At 36.0% G+C, this 24,442-nt stretch overlaps 3 protein-coding genes and 4 pseudogenes across 6 annotated transcripts; 5 read left to right on the plus strand and 2 right to left on the minus strand.

Annotated features, from left to right (window-relative positions):
* Positions 1–919: 919 nt before the first annotated feature.
* LOC111280525 (uncharacterized) lies at positions 920–2,158 on the plus strand. Of its 2 annotated transcripts, none has more exons than XM_089757454.1 (2): positions 920–1,731; positions 1,869–2,158. In XM_089757454.1, exons 1-2 carry the CDS (start codon positions 1,207–1,209, stop codon positions 1,998–2,000), a joined length of 657 nt encoding a protein of 218 aa, XP_089613580.1. In that variant the 5' UTR covers positions 920–1,206; the 3' UTR covers positions 2,001–2,158. The 2 variants fall into 2 exon arrangements, with proteins under 2 accessions (XP_089613580.1, XP_022723735.1); XM_022868000.2 differs by having other exon boundaries at positions 939–1,731; positions 1,872–2,158.
* A 1,006-nt stretch (positions 2,159–3,164) lies between these two features.
* Positions 3,165–6,596, minus strand: LOC111280333 (universal stress protein PHOS32 pseudogene; annotated as a pseudogene).
* LOC111280331 (E3 ubiquitin-protein ligase CSU1-like) lies at positions 5,769–8,987 on the plus strand (annotated as a pseudogene). Its single transcript, XR_016335026.1, has 3 exons — positions 5,769–6,620; positions 6,855–7,176; positions 8,065–8,987. The product of XR_016335026.1 is annotated as an E3 ubiquitin-protein ligase CSU1-like (transcript).
* Positions 8,988–10,471: 1,484 nt separating this feature from the next.
* Positions 10,472–13,502, plus strand: LOC111280332 (uncharacterized). The gene is made up of 5 exons (XM_022867600.2): positions 10,472–10,850; positions 11,442–11,505; positions 11,718–11,882; positions 12,529–12,594; positions 12,793–13,502. Exons 1-5 carry the CDS (start codon positions 10,555–10,557, stop codon positions 12,979–12,981), a joined length of 780 nt encoding a protein of 259 aa, XP_022723335.2. The 5' UTR covers positions 10,472–10,554; the 3' UTR covers positions 12,982–13,502.
* A 1,615-nt stretch (positions 13,503–15,117) lies between these two features.
* On the minus strand, positions 15,118–16,874 carry LOC111280856 (putative cyclin-D6-1). The gene is made up of 6 exons (XM_022868379.2): positions 16,491–16,874; positions 16,285–16,371; positions 16,018–16,113; positions 15,728–15,929; positions 15,507–15,637; positions 15,118–15,409 (listed from the first exon to the last, which is right to left on the minus strand). The coding sequence occupies exons 1-6, from the start codon at positions 16,668–16,670 to the stop codon at positions 15,140–15,142; spliced, it is 966 nt and encodes a 321-aa protein (XP_022724114.2). The 5' UTR covers positions 16,671–16,874; the 3' UTR covers positions 15,118–15,139.
* A 2,470-nt stretch (positions 16,875–19,344) lies between these two features.
* LOC111281005 (uncharacterized) lies at positions 19,345–20,487 on the plus strand (annotated as a pseudogene).
* A 734-nt stretch (positions 20,488–21,221) lies between these two features.
* Positions 21,222–23,638, plus strand: LOC111280526 (lysine-specific demethylase JMJ28-like; annotated as a pseudogene). The gene is made up of 6 exons (XR_016335027.1): positions 21,222–21,562; positions 22,260–22,823; positions 22,895–22,973; positions 23,063–23,142; positions 23,361–23,479; positions 23,567–23,638. The product of XR_016335027.1 is annotated as a lysine-specific demethylase JMJ28-like (transcript).
* The last annotated feature ends 804 nt before the right edge of the window (positions 23,639–24,442 follow it).

Consider the following 24,442-nt stretch of genomic DNA (forward strand, 5'->3'; position numbering starts at 1 on the left):
AGCTGATCTTCACGGGCTCCATGGCAACATGAGTCTTTTCCCTTCTTAACCTAAACCACAAATTTCTTTTCCTCATTCAGATTTGTCGTTTGGGGAAAAAAGATTTATTCATCCATATCTTGTAGTAACTGCTTTTTTTAGAGAGGAAATATACACCAGCAAAACCACAATCATATTCATCATGCTGCTTTTCCATCAGACACCAGGATTCATGTTGTGTTCGAGCATATTAGAACATAAGCTATGGACGTTTGAACTTGTGTGTCTAACTCCTTCATGAAGAGACAAAACAAATTAGTGATGTGTGAAAGTGGAATAAGAGAAGAAGAGGTAGAAGATTTAATTACGGAGAAAAATTGAAAGAAATCTTCTATGTACAGACAACAGATATGTAATTCCCAACAAGATCTTTATCACGGCCAAATTTGCACCAAATAATAGACCAGACAATACAAGCACGTTTCTCTTGACTAGACAATAATATGTAGCCAGACAATAGGTGAAACCTCACTCCAGTAAAATGAAGTTTGTCACTTGACAAATGCAGATCGGAAGAAACATCAACCTGTGGAACCATCCCAACCAATTATTCTCCTAAGAAGAAATTTAGTAAACACTACCATGAGGTCCACAGAACTGATAGTTCACTAGGATTCAGACAGGTGTCTTTGCAACTACTGTACCAAGCCGAGCTAGCCAGGGAGTATTGAAATTGACAGAAGGTCTACACAGAAAAGCCAAGGGCTTATCTTCATCATCAATTTATGCCTAATAGCAGATTATGCTTATAGCAAGAAACGAAATGACTTAAACTAGTTAGGTCCAGTGCTGGACGCCTGATCCCAAGGTTTAGGACTAGAATTACGAGTTAATTATTGAATAGAATATGATGTGGCAAGATCTGGGTGGGTACTGAATGTCCAATAGGTGACCAAACCCCACCTAAGAAAATATTATGCAAATTTGGTCCCCTTTGTTTTCTATTGCTTCATTTCTTTTTACTGTTTGCAGATTGCTTGGAATCAAGATCTTTAATTTTAATTATATTACATTTTATAAACAGTTGCCAAGTTGCCCTTGAGCATGTGTATCGTATTTTAGAGCACTAGGTGGACTAGCGGAAACAAAAACTGAACATATAGGCATAAAACTCAGTGAAGCACATGGAAATTCAAGCTTGAAGGCAATTCTCTCAAAAACAAGAAAATGAAAATGAAAAAGTGTGAGCTTTGCAATTTTGTGGCAAAGATTTATTGTGAATCTGATCAAGCCATCTTGTGCTGGGACTGTGACTCCCGAGTACATGGTGCCAATTTTCTGGTTGCGAAGCATTTAAGAGCTCTTCTTTGCCACCTCTGTCAATCTCCTACGCCCTGGAATGGCTCTGGACCAAAGCTTGGTCCAACTGTCTCCGTTTGTGACAATTGTGTCAATAGAAATGCTTGTAGACAGGAGATAAACAATGAAGAAACACGCGATGAAGACGATGAAGATGTTGGTAATGATGATGATCTTGATGGTGAAGATGACAGTGGTGAAGATGATGATGGTGATAGTGGTGGTCATGAAGAAAATCAAGTGGTTCCATCGTCATCTACGACACCAGTTTCCAGTTCTGCAACAAGTGAAGAATGTTCCACCAGGTTTGGCAGCACCCAAGAAGGTGCTTCTCAATCAAGAACAGTACATGTATTGAAGCGCATGCGTGAGACTGCAGAGCCTGCTTGTCGAGTAAGCCATTCTTTTTCCTCCAGTTTTAACTAATTTCTCTTTTAATTTGACTTCAATGATCCTGATTAATCTTGGAATCCTTCATTTCTTTAAGGCACAACCTGATTTTTAGAATATTATGAGATTCTGTTTTGAAGCAGGAGCATTCAGGCTACTCATTTTCTCGACAACATCAGAACAAGAATTTGTCGAATGAATCAGCTTCTTTAGATGCCTTTAGGTCATTTAAAGACCAGAAAGTAACAGTGAGAGACTCTCTCAGGGAATAATTGGAGACGACGTATGAAGAAGTCGATAACACTCCTTGATATCTGCAAATGAGCAAAAGCTGCATCAAGTTGTTAATGGCAATTTTAATGACAAATTAATTTTCGTTTAATATGAGGTAACTTTCTCTAATTAGAAGTCAGCCAGTCTTGATTGATCTGTATTTGGTTTATTTAAAGTAGAAATGCATGTGTTTTAGTTGCAAGCGTTGAGGCTAATAACAGCTAATAAATTTTGTTATTTATTAAGAAGATCGATTCTTTTTCAACCTCAACCAAGGATCACATGTTCCTTATGGGAATCAGGCAATCATCTATCATTTTTTTAAAGGGGTGAATTTGCACCGTAATGATCAGATTCGCCAAAGCCGCATTTAGTTTTTTTTTTTTTTTTTTTTTTTGAATAAGATAGTAATCACCACATCTCCATAACAACAACAGTTTCATTTATCCTTTTCCATTCCCAACCCACTCGATGGAATCAATGCATAGATAATGCTACCGATTATGACAAAGCAATTCACCCACACGCTGGATGATCTCATTTGGATTGCAGTACTGCAAACACCTAAGATGAGGATTTACTCGAAGTACAAAGGGCTATTCGGTTCTAACCCACCTTGCACATTGCTCAAGTCCAGGAAGCATTGGGACCTCTTTCTAGTGCAAATTGGACACCATTTGCACTCAAACAATAGAATTTGGTTTACATCGTTTGACCAATAAAATCCAAAATTCCATTTCTTCACTTCACCATGAGATTCACAAAGAACAAAAACCGTAGAAAACTAAAAGGGGATGATGGTTTTGTACTTTCCCTGTTTTGTAAGTCATTTTTTGCCAAGAAATTTATCAAGCACACGCATTCTCCCACTCAAGGTACATTCCCTTTGTTTTGATTTTCTTCCTTGAGAGCTTGGAGACTGATAAAAATCGAATGGCTTGAGCTTAGAGTGAGGTCAGTGGTTAATTTCATTTGGTCCGCAAGCTTTGACAGAAAAACATAGGAAATTAATGAAGGAAAATGACTGGTTTTTTGACGATTTTCTGCATGGAATTCAAACTTTTTTTAATGACATTCTAAATCCGAATATGTTAATGATTAAGTATGATTACAACAATTAAATATTAAAAAAGCATTTAAGCATGCATGACTTTTGGCCTGTCTAACATATAAAATAATCATGAATTAGAATTCTCATTACAAGTTGCTTATTTACATTGATATAAAATCGACCAAAGCAGAGGGGTCTAATTAAAAGGGATTGAGCTAGTTTTTTGTCTCTGGTGGGGATTGGTTGCTTGCAAAGGAAGAAAAAATTTGCTTAGCCCTGGTCTATTCTTATGAAAAGTAGGTGTTTGGGTTTCGAAGATAAATATATACCCTCTCGCATTTCCAAACTGCTTTGCTTATTGACTTTGTGATTGCCTGGTTTAGTTATACACATACATTATGTTGGAGAAATGTTTCTCAAGTCTCACCATATTTTAGTTTTAACCAAGTTAAAAGTGAGAAATCGAATTGATGATCTCTCAGGATCACCCACTCATCAACCCAAACTTTATAGATATGCAAAAGCATATTGCAAAAACAAAACAATAGCTCCACCAAACATTTGCACACAAGACCTGTTCAGACATTCCATTAAGACCATTTCAACTTCAAAAACTGCCTCAGCAACCTCCTTCCGGCTCGTACAGCCATCTGTAAATTTGTAACAAGCAAGCAAAGGATGTCAAATTTCACCCAAAACAGCATGATTGATGATGCCATAACACCTATAACAGAGAGGGGAGAGAACATCTCTACTAGTTTGTCACAGAGTATGAAATTTCTTTTTCTGATAGCAAGGGTGGTAATACATGTATATGACACTGGCTGCGAATTAATTGCAGATGTATCATTTAAGAAATTATATATATGAAGCACACATTGGTTCATAGAAGAAAATAAACTAAACATGACAGGTCAAATCACTATTAAACACCAAACTCTCTACATATCAGTTTATACAATTCTAGTATTTAATCAGACGGATCAACCACCAGCCAAGAGTTAGCATTCTGCTGAAATAACTTCTTTGGGCTTCAAGCTGAATGGAGCTTAATTTAAAACGTGGGATTTCATATGTTAACACAGTTTCTTGACTCTAGAGAAATATGCTCCTCACGATAATAACGATTTTTTTTATATGTTTCATGTTATTCTATTCTATATGAAAATGTTGCATAGATTAGCAGTGTTATCAGTTTCTCAGTCTCAGATACACTTTTAGGTTGATTCAACAGGAACCACCTCAATTAAGTTATTACGAGACTGACTAGCTCCTTTGATTTTTATGACCACAAAGTTGTACATATTGTAGATACATATATACATATGGATATATAGTTTTCAACTTCTGCCAAAGGCTTCAAATTGCCAACATCTTGTTTTGTAATCCTAAATCTTCAGCTTCTACCGCAAAAATATCAAAGTAAAAGGCTAACAAGAGCACAACAAATTGGTCTGCCCAATCATAGTCAGAATGTGCTATACAAAAAATGCTACCCGGTTAGAGCATATGTAAAGGTTGAGAATATATGAGGTGATACCATATAGGTTAATAACAGTAATAAAAGGAGGGATACTATAAACAAAAACTTCATTGGTTACTACATCAATGGACATGAATTACCATAAGCACACCATTTGCCTTTTTGCAACTACAATATGCTTGGCAAATTGTAGGGTAAATGAAATACATAAACTAATTTTAGTTCTTCATTCTGATTAGGAACACCAAGGGAGAAAAGAATGACTATTTTTTGTTTGTTTGTTGGTTTTTAGAAGGATATTGAAGGTAAGACACTGCAGAGTGAATCATTCAGAAAAATAAATACATGGAGAGTAGGTTTAAACTAAGGCACTGGAGAGCGAATCCTATTTATCTATTAGCACGGGTAAATATAAAGGAAAATCACCCACAAATCTAGCTACTGGTGCTTGAGAACTTTGGATTTCTCAAGGAATAGTGACCCTTAAAAAACTTTGTTCTATCCAGAGGAGCTCTTCTTACTTTTTCTCTAACAGAACATCTTACCAAAATAGACCCAAGAAATGGAAGTTTACTACTTTGATTGGGATACATGTTTGAATTAAAAAGGTTTAGGGATTATGAAGTAAATGACATGGGAGAATCCAAACAAATGTAAAATGTTGTACCATAGGTTACAATATGAATTATGAAATAAATGGTCTTCAGGGCTCATTAGAACACACAGCAATGCATCAAGATGACAGGTATGGCAAATAAAATGTCACTCACAGTATCATTAATCATAAAAAGCAAAGAACAAACATCAATTTAAACTGTTTGAGAAAGCACCCAGCAGACATTCTAGTTCAGTGGAATGAGAAAATAAAAACTGAAATAGACTAACTTATATCTAAAGCTGACACATTGAAGATCTATTTCTCTAATTAACAATCATTTTTCCTCGCAATTTTAACAGGGAAACACATTGGTAGTTCGACATTGAAGGGTTTGAGGCAATTAAACAAATCGGACAAAATGGAACTCAGTTGCAACTTACTGATGCAAAAAGATAGAAAATCAAAGTCATAATACTGATCACTATGCAGATTGGGATGCAATCTATACAAATTAAAATAAAGAGAATAGAATTGCTATAGAAAGAGATGGGATGCTTCCCCCAAGCTCATTATCAACAATCCGATAGCATTGAGTAAGAGGTGCCTAATCATATAATCAGAAAATTCCCTCTCACCTCTTCAATTTTCCTTCTATATATGAATAGAATGAAGTACACAATAATGCGCGTACCATACTTAGATGATGAAACAATGACATTCTGCCATATCAAATGATGAAATTAAAAAACCAAACCTCAGTGTTTGTCCACAGCATTATGAAACTCCTGTTCCTCTTCCTCTACTAAAGGGCATAAAACTTCTCCATCTTTATCCAACCCAGTTTTCCCTTAAAGTTTTCCACTGCCATCTTTCCCTTTCTCTTTCTCTTCATCAGGAAACCTAACAACAATCACAGGACAAACACAGTGACGAACACAATAATCACTCACACTTCCCAGCCTTCCTTTGGCACTCCTCTTCGCAGCTCCTAACCCTCTACTCCCCATAACAACAATACTCAAACCCAACCTTTCCACCTCCAAACAAAGCCTTTCCTTCATGTCATGATCTTTGACCATGTGAACCTTAAAGGGTATAGGAGATTCCGCCAACGGTAAAGCAAGATCGTTTATTTTCTTATTAGTGAATAAATCAAACTCTTCCTCTCTTTTATGCTGAATTTCCAGTCCCTTCTTCATCAGGAAGTGACACGTCTATGGCTCCCCAGTCAGCACCGTAGAGAACGCAGGTGGGGCGCACGTGAAGGAGGATGACAGTGTCACCAAACGAAGGTAGTTGTGAGCAGCCCATGTAACGGCAAAGGCACTCTCGTCACTAAGATGAACAGCTATCCCGATCTTACGGTTGGTACCGGAGGTGGTAACTGGGAACCTTGGAGAAGATGGTTCGACCAAAATAGCTGTGGCCGGTCGGTCCGGCCATAACTCCGATGGTTTCCCTTCTTAGGTGAAGCTGCCATGGAACAGGTTTCCTTATCTTTTTTCGCTGTGTTTAATTAATTTTATTGGTTTTCGGTGTCGGAGAGGGACAAGACAAGTTGGTAAAGAACGTTGGAAGTGAAAAAAAAAAAAAAAAAGGGCGTAAATGTAACGTAAGAGAAAGTTAAAATTCCGACAAGTACTGTCGGTTCGGTTCGGTTTTTTTTTTTTTAAATAGAAAACCGATACAATTTCTGAAGATCTTAACTTGGTGATTTCTAGGGTTTCACTTCTCTCAATCTTCCAATCGAATAGGAGTTGAAACGATTAGGGTTAGGGTTTTCCCTTCCCAGTCAAATAATCAAAGATGCCACAAAGACACTCGAAGAACAGCAACGATTTAGCCTTCTTCACGTACGATGAGAAGAGGAAGCTACGGTACGGGACGCAAAAGGAGAGATTGAGGAAAGACTCGATTAAGCCATTCAATGCTTGCTGCCTTTGCTTGAAGCCTTTCATCGATCCCATGTCTTGCAAAAAAGGTCATGTCTTTCGCAAGAAGCATTCTCGAATGCCTTTTAGCCCAGAAAAAGGACATCCAAAGGTATCTCTTTTAACCGACAACCCTGTTTGGCTCCATATGTCGTTGGTTGGTATTTTTGCTCAATTTCTTTGTTTAGAATGCTTGTTAATGACTTGTTTTGATTGAGTCTACTACAAACTTGTCTGATGATGTCCCCATTGCTGTGTTTTCCTTTCTTTCTGTGATATTATTGAAAGTGAAAGAAACAAAACTGAATGGAAATAGGGAAGCTGGTTATCATAGAGATGAGAGGCTCTTTAACTTCTAACAAACTTCTGTATTTGCAAATGTGAAGGCTGCTCTCAGTTAGTGTGTGCTTGTATTTGTCTTCTTTAAATTACATTAGCCAGTTTCCCAAAACTTTAGTGATTTTTTCAGAATGTTAACAATGATCAGTTTCAGATCAAGAAGAACAACAGTTAACTTTTTTTTTCAAGATTTTATATTATCTGTTGCATTACATGGTAAGTTAGATCAAATCAGGACATTCATCAGTTTGATTGGATACAATTTATTTTCCAGGGATTTTATTAGTAATTGCCCAGCGATGGGAGGTTGGGAAACTGATATGAAAACTTGCAAGGACAGCATCTTTGCTACTCTTTCCTCCCTTTTCATTGAAGCAAAGTAGGATTTGAACATGCCTTCTTTTGTGCTTTTAATGTCTGGTAGTGGATCTTTATTTGTAAATTTAACACTATAATTGGAAGTCTCCAATGTGAAAAACTACCTTTCATGTGGTGCAAATAATTTTTTGAAGTAATAGGTTCTTTGGTAATTAAATGAACTGCTTTTACTGGATTTTCTTAAAAAAATAAAAATAAAAGCTCTTCTGTTCAGAATGAATCAGATAAAATTTGCCATTTTTGGGGTTAATCATGAAAAGCATGTTTTTCTCCCATCTGGCAGGAAGCTAGCTGCCCACGCTGCTTAGCAGAAACAGGAGAAGGGAGAGGAGGAGGAGAGGTTGATGTTGCAGAAAGCAAGAGAGCTTGATGCATTTGATCAGCAAAACCACGGTGCTGTACCACAATACAATGACAGAAACCACGGCAGAGACAAGAATGGGTTCCATGGGGCAAATAGTGTGAAGGTTACTTCTTATGAAGAGGAAGCACTCTGGACGATGAAAGCTTTTTGGCTTCCCTCTGCCACTCCAGAAGCACCTGTTAAAGTCGAGACTCCGTCAACCAATACAATCCGTCCGGAAGGCAAAGATAAACTCAAGCTAAGAGCCTTTTTCCTATCTACTTCACTGAAGATGACAGTGAACAGAAGAAATCTAATTCTCTTGATAAGACTTATATTTGTCCGAGCTGTAAGGTCACTCTGACCAACACTTTATCATTGGTAGCCCTTAGCTCCTGTGGGCATGTCTTTTGCAAGAAATGTGCTGACAGGTTTATGGCTATCGATTAAGTTTGTTTGCTGTGTGACAAGGCATGCAAAGAGAGGAATTTGGTGACCTTGGAAAGAGGAGGGACATGCTTTGCTGGCCATGGTGATCATCTTGAAGCCACTGATTTCGAGCATTTGGGAAGTGGTAGTGGCTTGGGGCTTGTGAGACCTGCTGCGAATACGTGACTTTCTTTTTTTATCTCTCTGTAAGTCTACTTGTTAGCCTCTCGCTTGGAAGAAAAGTGGAACAAGGAACGGCAAAAGGATGCAACGAGATTCATTTGCTTTATTACACATCATTCTATTCTGTGCTTCTGATATGAATGTGTTTAATGTTATTGAAAAAAGGCAATTGAAGTGTTGAACTTCTTCCCATTGTTTTCTAGTGGATGGAAAATGCAGATAGAAATGGATCTCCCTATTGTTTATCACAATTATTAATCCCTGCCTTTTGCATGATTGAGGTTCAAGCCCATCTTTTAAAACCAATGGGCCAAGCTACAGGTTCATATATGAAAATCTTCTTGTCTTTTAGTTTTTGTCCTGTGCCGATGACTGTCTCAGTCTTACCCGTTCTTGGTAGGACATGGAAAGGGTATTGCATCAGACGAACTGATAATGTCGGATTCGTTTAAATCATTTTTTATCCCGACTTCATATGCTATCAATAGAATATAGGTTCTTCATATAATTTAATCACGTGAAAATCCCATAAGGAAAGTCTTTGACTTATAGCCAAATAACTTTTTCTTTCTTAGAGAAAGTAAAGTAGAGGTGGGAAGATAAGCAAAACACGTCTCAATGGGCGGATTTGGCCTAGGGAAGGCAAAAAAATCCGTACCCGACGGGTTTCGGTCCGACCCGATTTTTTAGGGTCGGTTTTTTTTTTGAAAATCGGGGGTCGGGTCGGGGTCGGGTCGGGTAGCATGAAGACAAAGTCGGGGTCGGGTCGGGGTCGGGTTTTAGGCAAACCCGACCCTACCCGACCCGATATATATATAAAAATAATTTTTTTAATTAATTTTTTAATTTTTTAATTATATATATATTTATATAATGATATTTTTAAATATTTATATTTAAAAAATAATATTTTATTAATTTCGGGTATGATCGGATCGGGTACGGTTTATATAGTGTCGGGTCGGGTTCGGGTTCGGGTATGAAAAAACAAAAAAAATTTCGGGTAAGGTCGGGTTCGGGTTTTTTATGCATTAAGTCGGGTCGGGTTCGGGGCGAGCAAAACCCGCCCCGAACCCGACCCGATGCCAACCCTGATTTGGCCACTCTAAACGTCAACAAAAGACGGCCAGATTTTGATAGTGGCCCTTTCATAAAATGTTTAGCAACGCAAGCAAAAGGACGGCATCCTGAATGCAATTGCGCGTAGTGACTAGAGAGTAAGATGGTGTATATGGATTGGGAAGATTTTACAAATCTTTTTCCCTAGTCAATTTGCAGCAAAAAAACGCTTTATGCACGTGAAGTGGTTGGGAATTGGCCATAGCTCTCAAGCGACCTTTATTGGGAATCATAAGAAGCTTATCTGATCAGATCATCAAAACCCATCAAAACGCTGTACTAAAAGACACCCCCACCAATCCACTCCTTTGATCAACTTCGGACTCCTAACTGTAACAGTATAGTAACAACCCAACAAAGCCGGTTGCTTTCTCTGTCCGAATTCAACAAAGTTTAAAGCTTGAAAGTTGAAATCTCTTCAAAATATGGCTAACGAAATTACTACAAATGTTACCCAAAAAAAGAAATCAGAAAGATTCATTGCAGCGTTAATATAGCAGATTATCATAAATAATCTTAATTTCCTATAATTGGATCCTACGTGTCAACAGTTGTCCCGTCAATTATCCGCCCCCCTTTGGGTCCCACATCACCATTTAAAAAAAGGAACGGAACGCAACTTAAAATGGCAGCTATTTAAAGAGAAAGAAGAAAAAAAGAAAGAGGTTAAGCTGTGAAATTTCCTTTGTTGGGTTTTTAATGGCGGAATTAGAGAAGCAAGAGAGAGTTGTTGTAAATAGAAACAAAGATAAAGAAAAGGAAGAAGAAGAAGAAGAAGAAGAAGAGAGGTTGTTAGAGGGAATGGCGGTGTTGGATTTCGACATGCTATGTTCCACCGTGGCTTTGCAAACCCATGGCAAATGGAGGAAACTTGAAAACGCCGAGGATTGTTTAGAACAAGGAAACGGAGACTTTGGTGGCGTTTTCAGGATGTGGGAAGGTGAAGTTGTTCTTGATTTCTTGGATGACCGCCGTGTCGCTCTCCAATCTACCTGGTCTGTTCTCTCTCTCTATCTCTCTTGATTTTGAGAAGAGGTTGTTTGTTTCCATAGAAATTAAAAATTTTTCCTAGAGAGAAACTTCTTTCCAAGGGAAAAAATATTTGTACTAAAATTGTTTCCCTTCTCTATTACTTCTTTTTTGTTGCGTGTGTCTGATTCCGACAATTTGGGACGCCGCCAATAAATGTCAAAAAGAAACAATCTTCGCTATTGCTTTTTTTTTTTTTTTTTTTGGTGTTAGAATAAAATTAACTCAACAGGAAAACCTTTTTTTCTAGCTGACCCAAAAAATTTTATTTTGTATATATTTTTCGTTTCCAGTTTTTTCTGTAAAATAGTTTTACCCCAACAGAAAATTATTTAATCATTTTGATTAGTTTAAAAATGATTTATTTAATCTATTAAGCTTGTTGTAATTGATTGATTAACCAGTTCTAGCTGTTTAGTTGAGTTACTACCCCACCCTCACGCATCTCTTTTTTACTTGTCATGAGGTTTAGCTGATAGTGTTTTCTCTTATTTCTTTTTAGCTCTTATATTTTGATTATATTTATGTCTGTGTAATAGTGTGTGTTGATGTTCCAGTTGCCCCTGCTACAGATTTGGGAAGAACATGAGGAGAGCTGGCTTCGGATATTGTTTTCTTCAGGTAAAAATTTTCATGTTTCCACATTATTACAACTCTAAAATACCATACCTGGAAATATTTAGTTCCCAGATATGTGTTTTCATAGTTAACTTATAATCTGCAAATGTGGGGATTTTGTAAATTTTTGTATGAATTCTGATTGCTGAAGATAAGAGTTTATACCCAATGATGTTGTGTTTCACTTATCCTGAATTCTTAATGTCGTTTTGCAGGGAACTGTTTATTTCATTCTTGTTTTGAGTGTGTTTCTCAACTTCCTTGCCTTTATTGTCACCAAGCGGAATTACTTTCTGTATTTGGCTGGTGCTTTCATCTTATCTGTTGGAGCATATTTGGGTTTCTTCCGCATGCAGATAGAAAGAAAATTCAATATTAGGGTGAGAACTTTTATTTATCATCATGCTTGATTCTTTTCTGACTATAGGGTCTAATGATGAATGATCTTATGATATTTCCATGTGTTTAGTAGTTTTGATATTTCTAATTGACTTTTTGGACTTCTTGATACTGACTGAGGATGTTATAGTTCTCGTGGACTGACTTCAAAGAGGTATCTAAAGGACCAACTAGATTGAGGAAAACATGTTTTGCATAACATTTGGAATAAGCGCATGGTGCCTTCCATGGCATTTGCAAGAGCCCTAATATGTAATTGATATTTAACGATGCACTCACACTGGTGGGAATTTTAACCTTGGATCTCCTTGGGCCATAGCCTGCCCTTTTACCACTGGAAGCCTCATAGGCAGTCCCGATAATTTTACTTGATTCCTCTTGATCATGGCATTGTCAATGCATTGAATCTGTTCTTTTGCATATCAGAATTATGAAGCTTGATAAATATTTATGATTCTCTTCATTGTCAGCTCATGGAGTCGATTGTAAAAGATGGTGTTTGATTTATCTATTTTCTGGATAAGGATAGCTATCTGAAAGTTTTTTACACTTCTATTTCCCAGCATCGACACTACTGGTAGAATTTTACTGAAATCGAAATATTGTTGGAATTATGTTTGTATGCAGGGTAATGATAGCTTATTGGATGATTGCATCTACCATCTCATCTGCCCTTGCTGTACATTATCCCAGGTTATTGTCCTTGCCAAATTATGTTGGAACTTTGAGTATTTTATTTAGTGACTCTACAATAAAAAATGCAACGAGACTCTTTCAATTAGTGATACCATTAAAGAATCAAAGTCAAATGTGGCTCAAATATAAGTTCTTCAAATCTCATTTTCCTGAATATTGATACATAATTAACCTTTTTTTTCTTACATGGAGCAGGAGTCTAGAACATTGGAGATGAACAATGTCCAAGATGGTACATGGCACGGTCGTGGTGATATATGCATAGGAAGCTATGGTGAAGGCAGAAAAACGTTCTTTGACCTACACCCTCCTTCTCCTATGTCAATTAAGACTCCTGAGCCCTGCAACATGCAAAATAGTTTAAATGGTGATGATAATGCTTGAACATGAGAACTTGTATATTCAAAGATCTTGTCCAATATTGGCTGGAACAGCCAATCGCAAATATCCCAGAAAATTTATTCTTTGATGGAGGGATGCTAGACAAGCAGATGGAAGAGCAAAGTGTTTGTGGCTTGGATTATAGAATCCTGCAGGAATGGTGATTCGGTTTATTCAAGGAGAAAGATAATGTTGCTTCCATGTGCATGAAAGGAAACTATTTGTAGCAATGTGGGGGAAGTAATAGGAGATCCTATCCAACTTAATATTTCATTGTTACTTTTCCCATATAGACTTTGAATCTATGCCCCCGTTCATCTCTTCCTTGATTGACTAGGGAACACCTAATTCACCATGACTGAAATAGATGCTTCTCTCTAGAAAGTATATTTTTTAAAGGATAGCTTGGAAATAGGTTTTTATTTTATTCCAGGACTTTTTTTATTCTTTCTGTCAATAAATATAGCTTGTGCCGACTGTACTAGTATTAATCATTGAATTCAGCAGATTGATAGTTTCTCCAATATTGCAGGCTTCAGATTACAGTATACGACTTAGTCTGATGGAGAGAGAGCAACAGGGTGATTGTGTCTCATACTCTGTTTTTAGGACTGAAATACTGTCTTTACGACTGAAACTTCTTTCCATGGAAGTTTCAGAAAGGGTGAAAGCGTTCCAATTAGGGATAGCTTAGGGATAGCAACGGATTGGGACGAGTTTTTGTTTAGTTCGAATTTAATTTGATTTTACATTTTTTGAATTTGAATTTGATTCGATATTATATAAATTATATTTCGATTTAATTAAAAATTAATAAAATATTATTTTTTTAAATATAAATATTTAAATATATAATTATATAAATATATATAAATAAAAAATTATTTTTATATAATATCGATGTTTGTTTAAAATTTGAATTCAATTTTTTCTTAATATTTATCTAATTAGAAACTTAGTTTTAAAAAAAAAAATTTCTGAGTTGGGTTGTGCGCCCTAATTTCAATGAGAAAGCAAAAGAAGCTTTTGCCCTTCACTTACAACGGTGAAATTTGTAACTTTGTCATACAAAAGAACAACTCCAAAATTTTTGTGAACGGAAGTACATAATCGACACAATCAACTGTATACAGGGTTTAAAAGCTAGAATTGCAAGCTGGGCTTGGATCCTTGGACCATCCAATGTAGCCCAGTGGTCCCTGAATTGAGATGGTGTTTTCCTGTCTATAGAAATCAAGGTCTGATGTATCATTTCATCCAAAAGTGGGCCCGAAGATTCATTCAGGACCATCAACCTCTGCCCCATTATTCAATCCTGCGCAAACCATCTTCCCGATTGACAAACAAGAAAACAAACCTTATAATTAGGAGCCTAGGTCCTAGGAGGAGGACTATCTTCTTTCCCGCCAATCTCATTTTCCTTGGTCTTTTTCACCAATTTATGCTTATATTCTATACCTTGACATGAGAAATGAAACCCCCATCTCTGCCTTTCCAAGAAAACCATTTTTCTTATTTGAAGTTTACATTAAAATATCTTATTGACTGAAGCATTGCACTATTCCCTATCTGATGCAAAACAACATAACATTAACACAAACAAGGGGTATTATTTTAACATTTGAAGCCATGCTTTGTCCTTTGTGTCCCTTCTGCAACAGCTGACCCCGCTCACATTTAATAATTAAATGAATAATAAAAAAAACCCATGAAACAAAATGGATTATCTTTGTCAAAAATCCTCTCAAAACTCTCACATTCAATAATCATTTAAATTTATGATATTTTATTACAATTAATTAAATTATGAATCTTTTATTTAAACTAATTAAATTTTTAAATATTTATTTTTACTCAAATAAACCCTCAATTAAAGAAAAACACCAAACACCCAAATAATTAATTATTTTTTCTCTAACAAAGGCTCGATTGATAAAAATAAATATTTAAGAGTTTAATTGATTGAAAAAAACAATAAGCACTTAAATAATTATTGAATTTTAATTCATGAATTTTTTACCCTTTGGCCATTATCTTACTTCTCTCATCTCCAAAATTTTTTCTTTTGTTCTCTTTTGCAATTTTTGGTCAAAGGAAAGCCATTCATGACTTTTTTTTTTTTACGTTTAGGACATTAACTAGTGAAAAATCTAGCTGAATCTTATTCACATGGTTGAATCTGGGAAATCTTCACCCTATCACTTTCACTGCAAAAACGATTCAATTTCCGATGCTTGATTTCTCTCTTTTCAGGCATTGCAGTGGCAGCCATGGTGATAGTGTTACTCTCACTTTCGGATTTGGTGCAGTGGCAGTACAAAACACGTATTAGACTACTTGTACTTGAGCTTGACACGGTATCAACAATTGATTTGCTGATTTCATTAATCACCATCTCTTGCATTACGTTAAAGCATTTCAACAGGTTCTCCTGTCAAATTATTGGATTGGTTCATTAACGTAAAGTAAAAAAGAAATTAACAAAATATATACTGTAGAACTAAATATTATTAGTACTAGTTGCTTACTTTATTCACATATTCGCAAGACAAAATTGAGGTTTCGAAAGATGGAAACTGCAATGGGAATAGCTCATGAGATGCCAGAAGAAGAGCTGATGCTGCAATTATTGATGGTTTGAACTCTAATAGATTGATTTCTGTAACAAAAAACAGAGTTTTCTCATAAGGGTTGAAGCTGTTTTCTGACAAGACATAACAGGAATTTATTTTATTTTCTGTCTAATTACCATTACGAGCTTGGAGGATTATATTTGTCGCTCTCTCTTTTAGTGCTTGTGTCAAAGGTGGATCTTTTAGTTCCAACAAAGATATGAAGAAACGGATAAACGAGAAGGGTGTTATTGATCTCATTCGCCAATTCAGGGCATCAAGAATCAGAAGCTCCATTCGTTGGATAGCTGGGGCATCAAAGATGAACCCTTCTTCTCTCTGTTTCATTTGTATTAGTCTTGCATGGGGTTAAACAAATTAAGGAGATGAAAGTAGAACATTATGAATCAAAAAGAAATGTTTTTACCTGGAAATTAGAGGAAGAGAAATGTATTTCCTTCATCTTTGCAGCCAAAGAAATGCAAGCTATCACAAGAAGCCTCAGAACCCATGGATTACCTTGCTGCAAAAGTCAAGATGAATTGGATTGTTAGCTAATGTTGTTTCAATGCATTAACCAATCCTTTGTTTGGTGACCAAGAAAACAAATATAAACCAATGAACACTCTGCATCTTATATCAAGTTAATTTTTCTATCCTAAACCAAGAGAGAATATTTAGCTTGACTACATACTGGGATTTCTTGTCTGGAGATGAACCGATCCATGTAGTTAACAGCCAGGTATGGCGTGAAGGGATCAAGGTTACAAGAATGCTGTGCCTGACCAACTAAAACAAGTTTACAACAAAATACAAGAAAATAAAAGGCAAGCATACAAGTAAATAACATAAAAGATGAAAGAAAAAGAGGAGTACTAAGCTAATATAGATATGGGATACCTGCAAAATTAGAGAAATAGCTTCCTGTCGCAAAGAAACATAGAAGTCACGGGTTTTTAAACATTGAAAGCAGTTCTGGGAAGGCATGTGATCAGATTCTGAAGAAAAGAGAGCTGAAATTGTATCAGATTGGTTTTCTTTCAAGCTTGTGAATGGGTCCTCAAGATCAAAGTGCTCCATATCAATCCTCTCTTTGTTTGGTTTTTCTGTATTTTTCTTCTTCCTATAAAATTTTACCTTGTTTTTTTCGCTATATGTTGCAATTGCATGTAATTTGAGAGAAGGGTCAAGAGAAGAATGAGAAAGAAATAAATGTGAGAATGAAAGAGTGAGCAATTATGATGGAAAACATAAGGGTCACTTTCTGTGCTGAAAATGAAGCCGTGGCGTCTTCAACTTCACTTCTGAATCCTCTCAGTCTCAGCAGCTCTTCTATTTATAGGAGTAGATGAATGGCTGGCATACCAGCCCTTTTTTTTATCCAATTACTCAACTTTTCCACTCCTCTCTGCTTCAGGAATTTCACCTTTGTTTTTCTTTTTTTCCCTTTTGATTTATAGGTCAAGTTAATGAGCAGAAAAACAAATTTTTTATCTATACAAATTGAAATCTTATCAGATGAAAGAAGAGTGACAAAATAGCTAAAAATTGACAATATTAAAGCAGTCACAAAAATTAATCCAATTGATATGGATAGAAATTATTTTTTTTACCAATTAAGATTCGATTTTTATGAACAATGTTTCAGAAATAAAACGTGTTTTTTTAATATCATCAAAACTTAAGAATATTCTTTATGGTATTATAAAAAAGAAATTATAACAAACTATACTTTTCCTATATAACTTGAAACAGGTATTACTCTTTAAATTAGTCACATTTTCCCGAAGGTTTTAAAACATTTTTCTATGTCCTTAGACTCAAAGTTTCCTTTCTCTAAGTCATTATTTTATGTGGATTGACTCGAGCAGTTTTGTTTTTTTTTTTAAATTGACTTGCATTTTTCTTTGACAACCCCCACATTCTCCCTCTTCCCTACCCAATTTAGAATCCACTTGAGTATTAAAGGGTGCCATTTCCTCTTACATAGAACAAAGATTCCTTCGTGACTGAAAACTGTGCACAAAGGTTACATAGGTGGTGGTTAGGAATTAAATAACAGAAGACTGAACAAATATCAGCTGTTTCTATCTATATACAAGTGTTTAAAATATTTTCAAATGTTTTGTTTGAGTTTGTCAAAGGATGGTTACCTCGATTGATACGGCATTCCATTGGGAAAAAGGAAGTTAAACCAGGCAGCAGGCAAGCAAGAAATTTTCCCGTACATGTGACTCACGTGTTTGTGGTAAATGTCAACTTTGGGTCTGAATCTGATAGATATAGGAAGATGCCACTACTACCACTTTTTAATGCCAAGAATTAAGTTTGACAAGAAGCTATATTGATCGTTCCCCTTATCAGGAATTCAGCATAATGTTGAGAATCCTGTGAAACACAAGCGATAGAACCCCACCACTGCAACCAGTCTCAGGTTCTTGGAAATTTCCCATTCCAAAAAGTTCTACAATTGTGCGGTATACATCATCATCATCATCAATTCAAGAACAAAAATGATGGAATTAAACAAAACATGGATGGCTAACTTAGCAGATAAGTGGGGGCATATTGTTGGCAAAAGATGCAACTAAAGCACTACATATGTGATGCCAATCACATTTCGAAAACACATCCCAAATATGGACACTTAATTCCGGTCCCTTGGTATTAAATTTATAGATGCCAAAGGCCAATTCCTTTGAAGAAAGAAACAAATAAGATATAGATAGCTGCTACTGCATGCATCACAGAAGCCACATTGTTTCCCCGGAGAGAGTTTTGAAATATTGGAGAAACATTCTTGAATTTTTCATTACATACAAATAGTGTTCATTCTTTTACAAACATTTGCTTTTATTTTTCGCTCACTTTATATATATATATCTTCTTGGCATAAATTAATGTTTCATGGCCAAGCTAAGCTGTCATTGATTGTTTCCAACATGAGAGCCGTTAAAACTTGGCAACTTATAAATAAAACCATTATTATTAGTTGTTGTAATGAAGTCCTTTGAATATTATTCCTCTTTACAAACTGAGATGTTCAAGTGTCCATGGAATAAGACATACATGCACAGACATAATTAAGACATCGTCAGGTGAACATGTCTGTTGTTATCCTCCCCAGAACTTTAAACTGCATACATAATTACTCAAAACCATCCATAAGATTATATGTGGTTGAGATTTTGATCTATATGCGATGGCTTGAAACCCACGTTAATTGCATATATCCTTGCAATGTAATAGCACTTAAACATGGAGAGCATTCTCCTAATCTTCTCAATCTTTTTTACTGAGAACTACACGTAAATATGATTATTAATTATTTAATTTACGAGTTAAGATTTAGATATTAGATTTAGAAAATAAAAATAAATGATTAAATTCGAAACAAAAAATCTTTTTCTAGATAAATCAATTTATTTATTCATCTAAATAAGTAGGCTAGCCTACTACGGAAGAGCAAACCATAAAATAACAATTAATTAATGTTGAAACAGAATTATCCGTGTTTAGTCTACTACTACAGTGCGTACCCAGCCCGATGCCATATTTAGTTAAACCGTTGTTGGGCTTTTATGTGCATGCATGCATGGTGCTCAATTCATTAGTAATCGTCCAATATAAATCTGAGATAAGGAGCCCATGAGCTGGGCTCGGAAGACCAATCGACCCAAGCTCAATCCCAAGTTCCTACATGCAATGCAAGGTCAACTTTTGTTAAGGACTCGAGTATTTCTGGAAAGTATATTATACATCACTTCCCCTAAAAACAATGGAAAGGGAAATATATTAAGATTCAAATCTCCCTGTAGACACCCATTTTTTTCACTCCCACTGCTACTTTTTAAGAAGGAAATGTTAGAAAAATGATATTGGCCTTCGGTAATGTTTTTAGATGTCAAATTAAGACTGATACAAAACCCAGTTCGAATGCTGCTTAAGAACTGGCACAAAGAACCTATTCAAGTGGCATGGGAAAAACTTGAAATTGGATGGACTAAATTAAACTTTGATGGATCTTGCAAAGGTAGACGAGAAAAAGCGAGTATTGGAGTGGTCTTCGAGAACCACGAGTCTGAATTCTTACTTGGTTATGCTGAATCCATAGGAAGAATCACTAGCAGTACTATTGCAGAACTAGATGCATTGGGAAGAGGCCTTGAGTTGGTATTGGTAAATGGTTGGACTGATAGCTTGAAGGTGATGCCGAGACATTGGTCGATATCATTGTCCAGAGGAGGCAGGTTAAATGTGCAGAATCACAAAGACATGCTAGTCACATAAACTTGATCATACTGGAGCTTAACCATTATCAAACATGATCAACAGAAAATTATCAAAGTTCTACCATTTGACCTCCTAATCAAGTGGTCCCTACTTGCTACCTAGAGGTTGGAGTTTGTAATAACGAATTTCTGACTAATCCGACGCAGTTTTATATATTATATAAAAGAAAATTATGGTAAACCATGCAATGAATTCGATAATTGGATGTTGGGGTCAAATCCAGTACAAGATTTAAGATTCCAGTACAAGAAACCAGTACAGCCTGAAGTCGCTTAATGGAAGAAACTTGATTCAGATCCCCAGAAATTAAGGGGCGTACAAATCAAATTCAAGTTACATGTACTGCAACTAGTACATGTATTTTTTTTTTTATTATACTCGTCCAGATGTATTGGTTGGATAGTTTAATACTTAAATCTATTGCAGCTGAAGCAAACAATTGAAGATTCCCAGATGGAAGAAACATCATTGAGTGCAGCGTTGATGAATTCTATCAGTTTCAGAGATGAATTTGCCAGCGCTGCACTCAATCATGTTTTTTGCTTTCTCTGGAACAAAGGCAATCATTCAAGATTCAAAGAGAATACAAATGTTACAGGTTCTTTTTTTTTTTTTTTTTTTTATCTCTCTTCATTCCATTTTTCAGCCTTTTCGCCAATATTTTGGAAATCAGTATCTTAGGAGCAATTCCTCGGTTCTCGATGAAAATTGAAAAAAAGTCAATTTCTTCTCCTATATGTTAGTTTTCCCTTCTCAGGGTATAGATTGGGATCTGAATGATCAACGTTTATTCAAATGTTGTATTGCAGCATTTCAATATCGTTATTTGAGATACCGATGATAATCCATCACATTTGTCTAATCGAATCAGGCAATCCCTCGTATCATGAAAGTCAACTATATTCGATAATTAACATCCTATCTCCAACCAGCAGGAACACCATTTCATTTTCTACTCTCCAAAGACTAGGCAGGTGAGCATAATTTCCAGGTTAACAAATCCTGCTATCTTCGCTTGCTGTTCCAGATCAAACAGATCCCAACTGCACAAGGAGTAGTCTGATGATGACTACTCCAATACCAATAACTGAATAGAAAGATAGACAAAATAAAAAAGAAATGTGAAATAATTTTTAAAAAGTGTATTTAAGCTTCCATATGCATCTGCTTGATTCTCTGGTATGCCTGCAGGTTATGAGTTTCTTGCTCGTCAGTCATTATTTTTTGATTCACTTTTTTTCTTTCTTTTTTTTTTTGGTGAGATGTGCTCTTTGCATTATGTTTTACTGCCTTCTGAAATCTTAAGTTAGGTGTAGCTTATAAACAATTTTACCTTTTATATGGTGGCAGGTTGAAATTGGTATTAAGCAGTTATTTTTGGGGTCATTGAGGGGGCTGACACAATCTAATATGTGTGATGGGAAGCTGAAACTGAAGGGCTGGCTTTCTTCTCATTTATTTCTAGAACAATTCCCAGATCATTATACTGAAATCATTTGGGCTTTATTACTTCCAGAATACATGGATCCTTGAAGTGGTCTTTTGAACATTGCTGCAAGGTTGCCACAAGAAATCATAAAGCCTGACCCAGGCCCTGTGTCTCTGTCTCATATTGCAGTGGTGAGGAACTTGTGCATGCCAATTCGGTGACAAAATTATGTTACAGTTTATGTGATGTGGTATGTCTATGTCTATCCTTCACTAGTATCTCGTTAAATTTATCCACCTTTTAAAACTTGGAAGGATGCTTATTTTACAAGTTATCTCCACTCGAATGTAAACAGCTCTTGTTCAATGATATTTCCTAGCGAACAGTTTAACGTATGTTGTGCCAATTCCGATAAAACAAAGAACTCAGTCAAGTGCGCCTATCATAGTGGCAAATAAGTTTCTGAGGCAGGCTTAATTAATCTTGCATATTGACATGCATCATAATCTCTTGCACATGTTTTGTGCTATGAACTTCGTTTACAATTTTTAAAATATGATTTTACCATTGCTTGGTGTGTCTAATTGATCATGCTCTTAACCTTTTCCACATAATTTTCTACCTTTACAAAATGTTTGTTCATATATTCTGACAAACCTTATCATCCCTTAGAAGGTAATGTTGTAAGGTGAGCTCGGCAAGAAATTATTTGAAACTTTTTAGCAATTGGCGTTATTATGGAGTTTACAGAGCATCAACTATCATATTCTTGAAGTTGTTCGAAAGTAAACTATGAAGCCTCAAGTAAAGCACAACCTTAAACTATATCTGTTGTTGTGAAAAGCCTTTGATACAAACATTTATCATCCTTACCATCATGGAGATGTAAGTAATCTTTGCCATTTATTTTGTCTTTCCTTTTTGCCTCTTCCCTCTTTCTATCCCAGGTTAATGTTTTGGCACATGCTACATATGCTCCTGTATCCATGAAGCAGCTTAATTAAATAAGAAAGTTAATGAAAAAAAAAAAATCTCAAGACCAAAGGAAGCTTTCTAAGACTACTGTTGATCGCAAGATGACTAATAAAGTGAAGGAAAAATCTCCAACACACGGTGACAACATGGACGGAGTAGGAAAGAATGATATGATCAAGAAAGAAATGCATGCTCATGATAGAGTACCAAAAGTTTCCCAATTACTTTCTGCTGTGCATGAAGCACATGATTTAGGTTTCAAAGATAGAGATGTGTACCAGGATAAGGAAGATAGCTCTGACTCTGGTTCTTTTTCTGGTTTTAATTCAAATGCTCAAGCTGCACTACTTCCATGCCAAACCATTCACAGCTCAGAAGCATTAGCAAATCAGGAAGTCCTTGGGGAAAGAACAGAATTGGCCAAGTCTTGTGGTGCAGAATGGGATATCTTCCGTAGGCGCGAAGTTCGGAAGCTTATGGAGTACCTTAGAAGGCATTCAAATGAGTTCGTTCACACATGTTGCTTACGAAAGAATGTAAGACCAGTCCCAAGACTTGACAATGTTCTAGCAGCATGGACATAATACTGATTTTTTTTTTTTTTGAGCTCCTGCTACAATTGGTTCATCCAATCCTTGATCAGCATTTCTTTCTTGACATAAGTCACAAAATAAGGCTGAGGATGAGTATGGTGAGTGTACTAAGTTTTGTTTATCTCTTGTTACAGTTGAGAATAAACCTACTGAAATTTCTTTCCACCTGATATTGCTTCTAGAAATTGAACCCCGGACTTTTGAGCAGCATGTCGGAGAAGCTGTTATAATTCCAACTGGCTGTCCATAACAGATTAGGAACGTTAAGTTAACGTATACTACTAATATCTTTAGTCTTGAATGATTGTTATAGAATTTACTGTTATGAATGATGCTGTGTTGAAATTCTGAATAATTTTATAGTTGCTCCATATGTTGCTTCATTTATTTCAATTTTATGAACTACAAGCTACTTTTTGCCAAGAAATTTTACCAATTTGTATGTCTAAAGATTCTTTTCTTTCCCCTGACAACCTGTAGTCCTGCGTTAATGTGGTTTTGGACTTTGTTTCACAGGAAAATGTGATGAGTGCATCCAGTTGATCGATGAACTTCGTCTGCTTCCAGAAGATCACAAAGCCAAAGCAGAGAAGTTTGAGGTAGACTTCGTAAAAATATTACTCCAGTTAACAGTGTTCATTTTCTGTATTAATGTGAATATGATTCTGCTTTTTCTCTAAAATCAGGTTGAAAAAATGGCCCTGTATACGATTAATGCTGCAATAAAAGAAATTCGTGAGCTTACATGCGCAGAGTAAGTTACTTGTGGAATACTAAAGCCTCTATCTGTATCTTTATCTCGCTGTTAAAACGATATTCATCAAACTCCACTAAATTTACAGCTAATAATATAAATTCTCATTCTTGAATTTACGTCCAGTGCTGAGCTCAGTGAGTAGTTGAGGATTGAAGAACAATGACATGTAATATAAGGGATTCTCAGTTTGGGGCCATTGCTGCTGTTATCTTCTGCTCTATGGTTATTCCTTAGCGTGCATTGCATGCAGAAATTTTGATGCAATTGTCCATTCTCTCTCCCCCTATTGGCCATGGCAAGTCGAATTATTTGGAATTAGTCCACTTTGCTGCGACTTTGTAAATGTGTAATATTTTGATCAACCATGTACTTAGTACACTTAAGTAGGGATGGAAAATCATTCAATACAATTAAACAGCTATCAGCTAGCGTTTCTTTATTGCTGGTTCCTTCTGTGAGTTGAAATACATTGCAACAACGGAAACCCCATCCTATTTTGAGCAGCAAATTGGCGAGTATTACTGAAGTTGGCACGGCCATCCGGCAGTTGACTCTCTCCCCAGTCCCCCTCCCCCCACCCATTATTGCTTCTTCCTGGTTAAAGAGTGCTAAAATATAGCGGTGAATTCCTGTAGGAGGCCAGGGTCCCGTGTATGAAAGATACTAACTCTCGCCCTGTCTTAGATGGAAATTCAGATATAATTTAGAATCGAAGTTATGTTTAGATTCGACTCTAATTGTGAATAAGATGATAATTGAGATGGAGATTTTAAATTAATTTGAATCTCTATGTTCTCCTGATCAG

The sequence above is a fragment of the Durio zibethinus genome, chromosome 28, assembly GCF_047325235.1.
Source record: "Durio zibethinus cultivar Kanyao isolate XHJ-2024 chromosome 28, ASM4732523v1, whole genome shotgun sequence".
Taxonomy (NCBI): Eukaryota; Viridiplantae; Streptophyta; class Magnoliopsida; order Malvales; family Malvaceae; genus Durio; species Durio zibethinus.

Bases quoted from the DNA above. Each gene is read 5' to 3' on its own strand.
- LOC111280525 (XM_089757454.1), top strand. From the start codon at position 1,207: ATGAAAATGAAAAAGTGTGAGCTTTGCAATTTTGTGGCAAAGATTTAT. The intron at 1,732-1,868 runs GTAAGCCATTCT...TCTGTTTTGAAG, and splicing joins CTGCAGAGCCTGCTTGTCGA to CAGGAGCATTCAGGCTACTC.
- LOC111280332 (XM_022867600.2), top strand. From the start codon at position 10,555: ATGGCGGAATTAGAGAAGCAAGAGAGAGTTGTTGTAAATAGAAACAAA. The intron at 11,506-11,717 runs GTAAAAATTTTC...GTCGTTTTGCAG, and splicing joins TCGGATATTGTTTTCTTCAG to GGAACTGTTTATTTCATTCT. The intron at 11,883-12,528 runs GTGAGAACTTTT...GTTTGTATGCAG, and splicing joins AAAGAAAATTCAATATTAGG to GGTAATGATAGCTTATTGGA.
- LOC111280856 (XM_022868379.2), bottom strand. From the start codon at position 16,670: ATGGAGCACTTTGATCTTGAGGACCCATTCACAAGCTTGAAAGAAAAC. The intron at 16,372-16,490 runs GTATCCCATATC...TTAGTTGGTCAG, and splicing joins CTATTTCTCTAATTTTGCAG to GCACAGCATTCTTGTAACCT. The intron at 16,114-16,284 runs GTATGTAGTCAA...TGACTTTTGCAG, and splicing joins TCTCCAGACAAGAAATCCCA to CAAGGTAATCCATGGGTTCT.